At 43.0% G+C, this 12,468-nt stretch overlaps 1 protein-coding gene across 1 annotated transcript in view; it reads right to left on the bottom strand.

The window, feature by feature from the left end:
* The window catches only part of HPSE2 (heparanase 2 (inactive)), a 603,312-nt gene that overhangs the window by 18,056 nt on the left and 572,788 nt on the right, over nucleotides 1–12,468 (bottom strand). The window contains exons 10-11 of the mRNA XM_046654138.1: nucleotides 11,711–11,856; nucleotides 4,639–4,785 (exon numbers count right to left, since the gene is read on the bottom strand). Coding sequence (XP_046510094.1) covers nucleotides 4,639–4,785; nucleotides 11,711–11,856 — 293 coding nt within the window. The remainder of the gene's footprint in view (nucleotides 1–4,638; nucleotides 4,786–11,710; nucleotides 11,857–12,468) is intronic.

Consider the following 12,468-nt stretch of genomic DNA (forward strand, 5'->3'; position numbering starts at 1 on the left):
CTTTTCCACCAAAAAGTGAGTCCTCCTGTTTTTGAGTTGACTTGTTTGGCTCAACTTCATGTTGCTTCTCTGTTTATTGAAAGACACTGAATCTTGGGTGGAATTGATTTCCGAGAGGACAGTGTTTCCTGATTTGTGATCACATGAGGCATTGGGCAGATTCTTCCTTTGAGCATGGTAGTGCTCTTTTCCTGTGACCTATCCAAAAGGAGAACTGTTATTGTCTTGGGTGTGAAGGCTTAGTCTTCCTCCCAGAAAGGTGAGAAACCAGGGAGCATGACAGAGGAGGCACCTGCAGTTGGAGATTTTCTGGAGAAAAAATAGCCCAATAATCCCACCACTCCCTCTTGTAGCACAGTCTCCTTGTGTGGCCTTTTAATGGCTTGAAGAAGCTATTTTGCTGGTGACCATACAGACAACAGTCTCCAAAAGTGAAGTGTGTGTGTGTTGGGGGGCTGGGAATGGAAGACCATAATGGAATTTTAGAGTCTGATGGGGAGCAGTAGTCTTTCACCTCAACCTCCCACTGAGTGAGGAATCTTACAGCACCTTGCAGACTGCCATGGTGCTCACTCTGATTAATAGGCTACCTCCTGAGAAAGCCTATTCTGTCCTCCATCAGATCAGGCAAGTCTTTGGGAAATGAGCTTGTTTTGTGGTGAAATGCTTCTCTTCTAAATTGCACTCCCTGATTTTCTGTCATTTTACAGGATTCTGGGTCAAGTCTGTTTTCTTTCACTTAGCAGTCCTTTGACTATCTGAAGAAAGTCCTTGTGACTCTCTTTAATTTTCTTCTATGAATTAAATCTCCCAATTTCCTTCAGCCATCCTTGAAGAACAGGTATTCCAGACACAGAATGCCCTTCTATTGTACACTTTGCAGTAGAATAAAAAGCTCCGTACTCCTATCCTAGAGGGTCTAGGGTGCCCGCCTTTTGTCTAGTTCTTAGAATGAGAACTGTGTTATTATATAAAGAGCTGAGACTTGAGTGGTGAGTCTTATGATTGGTTCACTCACTGAGATGAGAAACAGGAACCTTCATGTGGACCTGGATGCCTGGACAATGCCTGATTAGTGGAACCAAGAGTACTTCCTGTGCAATACCTGATATACCTGAACCCTGAGTTCACATGGAGAGACTCTTTCAGAGATTCAAATATTTCCAGCCCTGAGGACAATTCTAAGAGATGAGAATTACCCCATGTTCTCTGCCAGTCAAAAAAGTTTGCTGGCATCTCCCTAATCCTGAAACTCCAGGCCCAGATGCCCAACTGGTGGCTTGAATGGTGCACTGATTTGCTCTATATCCTCTTCCTGGTTCCTCCAGACAGAAGCAATCACAGGTTCCCCTGCTCCCAGAGCTTTTCATCCTCTGCTGAGCTTATACGGCTTCAGGCTGCAGCAAGGAATTAGCAGACACAGAACACAGAATCTGGCCCCAGAGGCTTATAAAAGGAAGAAGGAGACACCAACGGCTGAAATCACTTCCTAGCATTTCCTTTCATCCTTTCCCATAGAGTCCCCTGCACCGAAACCACACCCTTCCTGAGAGACGCCCACCCCAGAACCCTGAGGGCTCTTGCTCTTATTAGTAGTCACTGAGCAGAGTGCTGGATGTGGCACTGAATGTGTATATGACAGTCCCTGCCCAGCAGCTTATAGCCCAAGATGGCACAGCACAGGCTCAGAGCCACCGAGGTCTAGGATGGGGGAGGTGTTAAGTTAGCAGTAGTTTATAGGAGAGGAACAGGCTCAGAGAAGTAAGTGAAGGGCCCAAAGTTCCACAGTGAAGTAGTAGCAGGATTAGGGCTGGAATCCAGCTCTGTTGACTTGCAGTCCAAAACCCTCTTTAATACAATATATACAAAATCACATGTGTGTGCCTGTATTTATACTTATGTAAGTATGTATGTGTATGCACAGGAATATGACACTTACATTTGTAGAAGGCCTCACTTTACCCATATGCTCTAATTTGCTTCTCACAATAACCCAACCTGACAGGTAAGGGAGCTGAGGTTTGTCACACAGATAAAATGGAAGCAACTGGATTCCTTTCCAGGCCTTCCTTTTTTTTTTTTTTAAAGACTGGCACCTGAGCTAACAACTGTTGCCAATCTTCTTTTTCTTTTTCTGCTTTTTCTCCCCAAACCCTCCCAATACACAGTTATATATTTTAGTTGTGGGTCCTTCTAGACGAGGCATGTGGGATGCCACCTCAGCGTGGCCTGATGAGTAGTGCCACGTCCGCGCCCAGGATCCGAGCCAGCAAAACCCTGGGCCACCGAAGTGGAGCATGTGAACTTAACCACTCGGCCACGGGGCTGGCCCCATATCCAGGCCTTCTGATTCCAGCACCCTCTTCTTCCAATCGCATGACATTGTTATTTGATCTCAGCGGATGCTACCAAATCCCTCTTCAGGACCCCTGTGGAATGAAATTCTTTTTCCTTATCTCTCTCCAACATTCTCAGCAAAGCCATAACACAACTCCTCACCAATATGGTGACAAGGCAAGGTACAAGACAGCATAAGTGGAACATACAACATATTGGTGGCCAGTGAGAGTCACTTCAGTCACTCTTAAGGACAGAGGCCAAGGTGTGGTCAGGGGAGTAATCCTGGAGGAAGGGGCGTAAAGATGGGTAAATAGGGTTGAGGCTTTTGCCTTTGGTTGGTGGGGAAACAGGCTCATAAAATGCTGCCACCCTGTGACTACCATCTCCTCATGTTTCATGGTTTTGCATTTATGCCATTCCTATGTCTTTTTACCATAATCTTAACAAATGTCTTATCAACACATTATCTTAAAAATATGAGAAGACTCTGCTTTTGAAGAAAAGTCTTAGAGGAGCCATCGTTCTCCTCTTCTTCCCCAACTGGCTAGAGTTCTGAGTTGAGAAAAAGGAAGGCAGTGAGTATTATGTGTCAGCAACTTTATACAGGTTACTTCATTTACTTCTCTCCACATGAGAGGTTTTACAGACGAGGAAACTGAGGCTCATAGAGATTATGCAACTTGCCTAAGGACACAGAGCCAGCAGTGGCAGAGCAGAGACTGACCCCTCGGCCTGTTAGACTAAGGCATTTAGCCAGTTCCTTCTACGCACTACATGTGGTCTTCCTGACACTGGGCAGGCTCAGATCCTTATCTTTTTGGCTCCAGAGGACCCTGAGCTGTTACAATCACTGCTGAGGAGTCAGCCCCTTTGCCAGAAATGATTTTGCAGGTCGTTACTGAATGACAATGGGAGACCTAAACATATTCATGTTCCTCAGAAAATCAGACCCAGCGTGATAATTTTAGAGGTGGAAGAGCTATAGATTACCAAAGATATAGCAACTCTCGAATTTTGCAGTTGAAGAAACTGAGGCCTAGGGATTAGGATTAAAGGATTTGCCTGGGTCATATGATTATTTAGTGAGCCAAAACCTAGTCTCCTGCCTAAGATGAAAACCAGGAATTCAGCACACCAGTCATGAACTACTGGGAAGTGGAGAGAGAGGGGATAAAATACTCCAGAGAGTTCTGCCGATATAGGTAAAACCGAGAGGAAAGAAAAGTAGAAGCAATGTACATGTAGCCAGAAAAAAAGAGCTAGTATGTGAACCAAGACTGAAGATACAGATGTGGGTGGGCTAAAGAGATGCAATAAGTGACTTCCCAGATTGTGTTTTGCTCCCATTGTACATACAGTTGGAAGCCAAATGCAAGCCACCAAGGTTGCAGTGAAATAGCGAACAATTATAGCGCAAATAGTTGTGGGCAGCTGTGGGAGTGCAAGCCACCTGCTCCAAGTTTATGGCTTTGGTAAACTTGGTAAACATTAAAGATGGAATGGGAATGTTCCCAGTCCATACCATATCCTGGGAGGCCTTGCTCAGAAGCTGGAGTGGACTTGCCCTTGACTAGGCCCTTCACACCATGGCCTAGAGCTGCTTGCTGTTGGTAGAGGCCAGTGTTGTCAATAGTCTCTAGTAGAGACTGAGGGAGGTGGAGAGTATCACAGAATCATATATTTATAGAGTTTGAAGGGACTACAGAATATAATTTCAGATTATATATTCAGAGCCCCCAGAATATAATTTCTCTCCTAATATTCAAGTATGGAAACTGAGATCCAGAGAGGCGATGTGCCCAAAGTTATAAAGCTAGGGGCAGAACTGACTCTTGATCTCTGAACTTTTGACACTTTATCCAGTGTTCCTTCCTCTAAGCCCCACGAGGTTTGTGAATGATGACAGAGAGTTATAGAATTATAGAATTACAGCTGGAAGGGACATGGTTCTCAACTACCAGTGTTTTTGGTTGTCATGTGACTAGGGGGGTGCTATTGGCACTCAGTGGGCCGGGATCAAGGGTGCTAAATAGCCTGAAATGTGATCAACCTGCATAATGAAGAATTGTCTTGCCCAGATACCAAGAGTGCTCTTGTTGAGAAATATTTTGTCCGCCATTTGACTTTACAGTTGAGGAATCTAAGCCTAGAGACAGGGAGCAGGCCCTGACTCCATCCCACTGAGGCCCCGAGTGAATCAGCAGTAACCTTGGTGCCTTCAGCAGGGGGCAACTCCAGCTCCCTCCCTGCCGGCTCCTGCTGCACTTGCTCCTGAGCTGTTTCCAGGTCGGCACTTACTTGGACTTCAGGCCCTCCTGTCCATAGGGCTGCAGCAGATACTGGTGCACGAGCTTGTCCCTGAGAGTTCCAGCCAGTTTAATTTTCTTTCTTGATCGGTGCAGGTTGATGATAAAAAGTGTAATGGACCCTCGAACATAGTTGTGGCTGAGATCCAGACCGAGAGAGAAGGGAAAGATGGAAACAAAGTGGTCAGTTAGATGCTTCTGCATAATTTATAGACTGCATGAAACAGGATTACCTCAGGAAAGGGCACTTATTTTATGGTTCTTGGCCACTCTAGACCTTCAATGACAGGAAGACCCTGTTTTTGTGGTTTCCTGCAAAGAAGATACCCACTTCCCATCACACTCCTTTTGTTTTTGTTTAAATGTATTGAAATGATTTTTAGAAAACAAAATATCTTTTTCCTGAGTATGGAAGTAAAACATGCTGATTGCAGGAAAAAAAGGAAAAATATAGAGAAACACAAAGAAGAAAAATAAAATTCCCATAATCCTAGTATCTTCAGATATGATAATATTTTGGTAGACATCCTTCCAGTATTTTTTAGTTTATTAATTTGACAAATATTTATCAAGTATTTTGACATGTACATATATATTACTCAGTTTTTAGATACTTACACACTGTTCACACAGTTTTTTCAGTTCATGAACATCTTAGACATGTTCCCATGTTATTATATATTCTTCTACTTGTAGAAGAATGCTAAATTCTTCAATCAGAAATGTAACATAATTTATTTAACTAACCCCTTTCTTTTGGGAACTTAGGTTGTTTTCAGTTTTTTTTGCCAGTATAAATTATGTGATGGACTTCACATTGTACCTAAACTTTTTGTACATCACGATTATTTCTGATGAATAAAGTCCCGGAAGTTGGAAACATCAGGTCAAAGGGAACACATGCACATGGCATGATTCCTCACCAAATCTTCCAGTTCATTCCCAGTGCTGCCCCTGGCTGTGGAAAGACTACGTCCTGGCTCTGTTGAAACCTTCTGTGATCGCACGATTGGCTTTTGCCAGTGAATTGTGGGTGGGCATGTTAAAACCTCTGGGCAGAAGCTTTAAGAGGCAGCTCAGGTTTTGTCACCTCTCTTCTCCCTCTGCCAGAAGAGGGTGCTCTAGTGATCTGCATCCTGGAATGAAGAGGATGTTGAGTACAGCTACTGCAGAGCCATAACAGATGTGGAGTGTCAACAAGAAATACATTTTCTTATTGAAAGCCATGGAGATCTGGAGCTTCTTTGTTATCACAGCATAACCTCTCCTATCTTGACTGATACACACATTTTGATAATATTGATATTAACTCTCTAGAAAGCTTGTACTAATTTGCTCTGATCAGCTATGTATAACAGCACCTGTTTCCTCATACCCTTAAGAACACTGGACATTAACCTTTTAAAATATCTTTCTTAACCTGAGAGGTGCTAATGGCATTTCAATGTTGTATTAATTTGTATTTTGAAAAAATTCATATTGAGGTGCATTTTTTCATTTGCTTGTTTGCCATTTCATTTCTTCTTTTGTAAACTGATTATTCATGTCTTTACCCATTTTTCTATTGATTTATAAAAACTATTTATTTATTGAAGATAGTGATCCTTTGTCTGCATGTATGTTGCACAATTTCCCCCAGTTTCCTTTGACCAATTCAGTTTATTTATGCTGTATTCTGATGTAATAAAAGTCAAAAACTTTTACATGGTCAAATTTATCAATCCTTTTGATTTCTGCTTTGTTTTACCTACTACAGATTATTAAAACTATTTTTGGAATATTACTAAGACTATTTTTGGAATCCTTTTAAACCAGCACAGAATGTTCAGAAGCCTGGAAGACCTATATGCCTACATGCAAGAGCCTTTCGGCATGTATCAACAAAACTATAATGATTGCCTTCTCTCTCATAGGAAAAAAGACTTTGTTTCTAAGGGGTCCCATAGGGCCCCATCTGGATGGGTTAATGAGAGGAAACAAAAAATGACCCGGTCCTGCCTTCAAAGGAGGAGTTCAGAGAAACTCCAAGTCAACTTTGCCCAGAGGAAAGCAACATTCCTTGCAGACACAGCACCCCTCAGCCTCTGGGTCACTCATCTCTGCCTCTAAAGGTGCTAATTAAGAGTTGAGTGAATAAGGGCAGGTCAATATGATAACTTGGGTTGTTTGTTCATTTTTTAAAATAATACCATTTCCAGGGCTCATCCCTTGGAGATTTTGATTCAATCCATTTGGAATTGGGCCCTGGCAATCTGTATTTTTAAACACATCTTTCTGGGATATCTGGCAGATGAGATGGGTTTGGGAACCACTTGCCTAGAGCAATCCATTAAGGTTATGAGAAGAATTCCCAAAGTATATCTGCTGGTTGTGTCAGATGATTTTTCTTGCATCTGTAGGAGGGCACATTATTGTGTTCAAAGTTCTCCAGATGCCTGCATTTATATTCCGAAAAATTATTAAATGACTCTTCTATCTGGTCCCTCCTCCTCCAGTCCTTCTTCTCAATACCCTGAAGCATGTGAACTAGCTTTTGGAGCCGAATAAGTTAGGCCAGAAGAGAATGCCCATTTATTTGAGCAGACTTGTATCACCAGAGACCTGAACAAAGATGCAGCTAGCCTGTGTCAGCGTTTACTATCATTGACTATACTCCATTGGTGGGCTTTAAGCTTAGCTTAGCCGTGTGCAACATTGAAGAAGACCCCATTATCTACAGGTACTCTGGGCTCAGAGTGTGAGCAAAAGTGGGCATGGATGGATACTAATTTTACCAGGCTGCAGTAAGCCCTTTAGCTAACCACCATCAAACAACCTTCTCAAAGGCCAGCAGTGGAGGAGGAGATAGCCGCATGCTTGTACTTATGAGTTTCTCCTCTGCAAAGCTGGGGCAGAATGAGCCCTCAGAGACCGCAGAGAAGGGTGGGATGTGGAGAAGTGGTGGGTTGGGGGGAGACCTGAAATCACAGCATTGCTGCAGGGAAAGTGTCTTTTCAAGCTGCTTGGTAATGGTCTGATTTCCATTTACATAGTTCCCGTGGGGGGAGACAGACCAGTACCGAAAGCCAGCCCAGAGACCGTCATGCAGAGACTCTCACAAAACTCCTGGCACCTCCCCAGGTAGGAACTGGCATTGAAGACTGCCTCAGCCATTCCTTTCCCTGCTTGGCTGATGGGCAAGGACATTATACAGAGGCCTCTTGGCTACGAAGCCACATTCTTGGCTGGGGAGTGCAGCACCAACCTGAAAGTACTCTGAGAATCCAGATTCCTGAAGAATGTATTTTCTCTGCCCATAGAAAAATAATCTTGGAGGAGTATCTGAAAACAGGGTCTGAAGGCATGGCCTGCAAGCAATTGCTGACCTTTTGATGTCATCAAGTCCAGGTGGCTTTTGGCTCTTTCAGTGAATGCCCTTTTCCTCTGGTAGAACATCTATCTTGCTCCATGTCTCACTCATGGTGAGACTTTTTCACCAGCAGAGAATCTGTGAATCTGGAGTTCATCTTTCTGGCTGTTTTTTTGCTGCCTGACATCTTTCCTCTTTGTGTTGCCACGGGAAGAGGAGGAAGTGAGTCAGGGAAAGGAGGCTGGAACTGAAATATCCTGGGTGTAAGAGGTGGAGGGTATAGGGAGGTATATCTTGACTTCCAGATAAAACATAGTCACTGTTCTAGAAATGTCTCCAGTGAAGCTGAGAGACTAGGAAAGGAAAGGGAGGATGATGTTTTAGAATCCTTGGTCATTCCCAGTGAAAGCCAATGTGCTTGAAAACTGGGTTGGTCCATTGTCTCCAAATCTAATTCAAAGTTTTTGGGTTCGGTAAAAGTCAGACCATGTTTTGCCAAACATTTTTTCTCTTAATTTCAAAGCCCCTGTGTATTTTAAGGGAAATTTAATCCACATGTTTCTGATTCATTTACACTTAACTCATCAAAATATTGTTTTGTAAGAGTCATTTGATGTCCAAGAAGCCTCAGGAACCTTTTTTATGAGTCTTTAAAAAAAACTTCTTCTGAAAAACAGGAAGTTGTGTTTTGCCAATAATAAACGAACTTGAACCCCAAAAGGCCCAATTTTGCTTCAATATCCACCAGGGTCCAAATGGTTTTGAACTTGGCTGAGGACCTCAGCTCCTCCCCAGAAACATATATTGTCTCAGCATAACAGTTTATAAAAAGAAGATTTCCCAGTCAAAACTTCTTTGTTCTCTGAACAAGAAGATCCAGGGTAAGAACTGCCATGCTGCTAGCGTCTTAATTTGTTAACTCTAGAACAGAAAGCGGAAAAGCACCTGCTGGTTTTGGTATGAGGATCTAACTTCGTTTCCTAAATCATTTATAAAATACACAACACTCTACTAGGTTAGAAACAACCCATAATGCAAGAGACTGCCACAAGAGACAGTGAGGTATTCCAGTAGAGGTTGCACGACTGTCAGGGATGGTAAAAGGAATTTCTGTGTTGTATAGGACACTGGGCCAAAAGATGTCTAAGAGTTCTTTCCAAATGTAAAATTCTTTGCATTATTAATGTAGTTATTTGTATATAGGGTGATACCATAGAACCTTCGGAATTCAATATGATAACATAAATGCAAATATTGGGCAAGATGCTTGTCACACAGCAAGTGTGCAGTACACTGGAGTGTAGGAGTTGTTTTAATAGACATTTTCTTTGGGTTATTCTACTGGTAAGTTTATACTTTCTCACCCAATCCCTGTTTTGACCAAAGATATATGTTTTCAGAGTATTGGTCAGAATAGCATGAACCCAACATGCCTACTCTGGGACATTTCTGTGACCTTGGCCTCATTGGCCACAAATAAACACTAAGTTACAGTAGTGCTTCCTCATGACTGTTGGGGAGGATGAGGGGACACAGATTGGGCTCATGGCTTCCCTGAGAGGAGGAGCAGAGACCCTTCTCCTATCCTTGTACCTACCCATCTGGGGCACCTGACATCCACTGACAGGGAGGAGCCAGCTCAGTGCATCCATTGTGGGCTTTCTTTGCTAATAGGAACAAAAACACCTTCACTCTAATTATTATCATTAAAGTCATGTGTGGAATGAATTAGTAAAGTCTCTTTCTTTTTTTTAATGGGGAGAAGGAGGGATGGTACTGATAGAAGCACAGTGGCACCATTTCCCTAGAGATGTTCCAGAGTGACTTCCCAAAGAAAGCAGAGGAGAGCTGGTGATGTACAGAGAATGTTGAATGCAGATTATTTTACTTTACTTGTTTAAGGTCTCATGCTAGTGAATGCTAGAATTCTTAATCACTCAGCCCCACCCCTTCCTTCTGGCTGCTGTGGCGATATGTGAGGGGAAGAGGACTAGAACTGTAAATCACCAGTGATGTCTTGATGCCCTATCTCTGCATCCATTCATTCACTCACTCATCAAAAATTCACTGAGACCTTCTTCATGCCAGTCACTATACTAGACATCAAGAATACAAAAATGAATGACACTGGCTTTGAGTTCATGGTATACTCAGAATATTAGTGATAACTTCCCACAAGAATGTCAAAGAATGTCAGGATGAACACTGCGGTGAGACTATACGAGGAGCCCACTGTGAGGACACCCAAATCCTGCTAAGCCCATGGCGACTGACATTTTTTCCCTGGGTCCTCAGACCCATAGTACAAAGGCCACAAACTGATGTTCTTCCCAACATAGACACAAGGTGCCAAGAGTAATTTTTCTCTCTTGAAGTTGGGGGTCCACCTTTTGGGTGGTTACCTCAAGGACAGGGCGGAGACAAGGAATACAACGTTTCCTTGTGTGGTGATCAGATAACTCCAGCCAAGGCCATAAAGCAGTCACTCTCTGTCAGGTATTGGATTGAGCTTCCTGTTGAGCAAAAGGGATGTTGAAAGCCTCTGGCTTCTGCCCAAACCAGCCTCCTCTCATCCACAATAGGCACTTGTATCTACAGACAAGACAACTGGGCCCTGGCCCCCCTATGCTCAGAGTGATTCTTTGAAAAATCTTATCATGATAAATTAATTGGCTTGGCTCCTCTCTCATCAAGGAAGGGGAATGGGCGTCTGCTGTAACCTGACCACCGGAGCTCTTTGTGCTCTCTGCTGCCCAGGATCAGCCCCTGATAGGCCACTGGAATGAAGGCCTGGCTGGAGGCACTTGCTTCCTTCTCCTCACCTCCTCCCCCCAGGGTTTCTCCACATTTAGAGAAGGAGTTCTCTTTTCCAGGGCTGCCTACTCTGCTCCTTAAACAGGAAGCGATGTAAGAAAGCCATATTTGGTCAGAAGGGTTTTGCTTTATACTCAGTTTTAAGTTTTTACTTTATGATCCTCATGTTTTAAAATATTTTATCTGCCAAACTTTATTTACTGATGATTATTTTTCCTACTTGTTTAATGACAATTCTAATGACAACCAGTGCTTCAGATCAAAAAGAGAAGAATAACCATACATCACCATGCGGATTATTCTAAGTCCAGCCTCCCAAAAAAAGAAGCCTAGATTTTACTTAACCTCTTAACCTTTAAAACAGCTGAAAGGTCTTTTGAAATACTGAAAATGGCTCTAAGCTGGCACGACTACCTTTGGGCACTCCCCGCGTGGGAGGCACTGGTCTTGGGCTAGGTTTCTTGTGGCACAGCTCTCCAGCATGCGTCTCAGAAATGCAGACTTATTTCCTCAAGCTCTGCTGGCGGAGCGTAGGGACAGATTTAATATCTCTAGCCTTGGTTCAGGCATAGGCACACAGAAAACCTCGTGGGCATTATGTCAACTGGCACAGAGAAAATGCTCAATAAAAATTTGTTGAATGAAGAAGCAAATGAACAAATGGCATGCATTTTTATGAATCTTTTATGAACAAATACTGTAAGTGTGAGAAAAGGAGTTTACTTGGAGAACAAGCTATTTATCAGAGATCATTTGAAACCTGCAAAGAGCAGGTACAGTGATTCCAGAAGTAGTTTTCAACAAGTCTTGAAGGGGTCCCAAATGGTATGGAATTCTAAGAGGGGCTGGAAGCCTGCAGCCCCTTGGGGTGGCTTTCTGTGCTGTCTCTCTGAAGACTTACTTGTGGTGGTTTGTGCAGTGAGCGTAAATCCTTAGTTTGTCCCGGATGACTCGGCCTGGCCGTGGCTTCCGCTGGAGCCCAGCCACGTGCACCGCCAAGACTTTGGGGCCGATCAGGCGTTTGTATAGGAGAGATAGCCAGTAGTCCTGAGCAGAACAGAGAGGAAGAGTCAGAGAAAGACACATTCAGATGCTGTGCTCTGAGTAAACACACAAAATAGGCCAGAAACCACTTCTTACCAGGAGTACAGGGAATAATGACCAATGAGACCCTAACCCTGTAAGCATGGTCACCCCCATGAAGCACTCATCTTGGGTTGATAATGAAGTGGGCACTGTCTAAAATTGCCTTTTCAATTGACCAAATGGGGAAATGTAAGTAGTGTGGACCCAGAGCAGTATACAAGCAGATGAATGACAGTTTTTCACAGATGAAATAATGAGTTGGGACCTTAAATTTCCAACTTTCTTTTCCTATGATTTTACTTCCTTACTGGTTTATGATTTCTGTTTAATTGTACAATGGAAGATTTCCAATCTTTAGGATTGTCACCAATATGAGAATCCAAAATGTCATTCTCCAAATATTGTCACTAAAGATCATTAGTGTGATGGGAGGGAGATGAAGCTCCTCCAGGCAGGAGACCAGAGTCCTGGATTCCAGAGTTAGAAACTCAAACAGAAGAACGTTTGCAAACCATGGTGCTAATTCTTGGTCATCCTCAATAATTCTAAAATAAAAGGAATAATTCTAAATTA

The sequence above is a fragment of the Equus quagga genome, chromosome 2, assembly GCF_021613505.1.
Source record: "Equus quagga isolate Etosha38 chromosome 2, UCLA_HA_Equagga_1.0, whole genome shotgun sequence".
NCBI classification, from domain to species: Eukaryota; Metazoa; Chordata; class Mammalia; order Perissodactyla; family Equidae; genus Equus; species Equus quagga.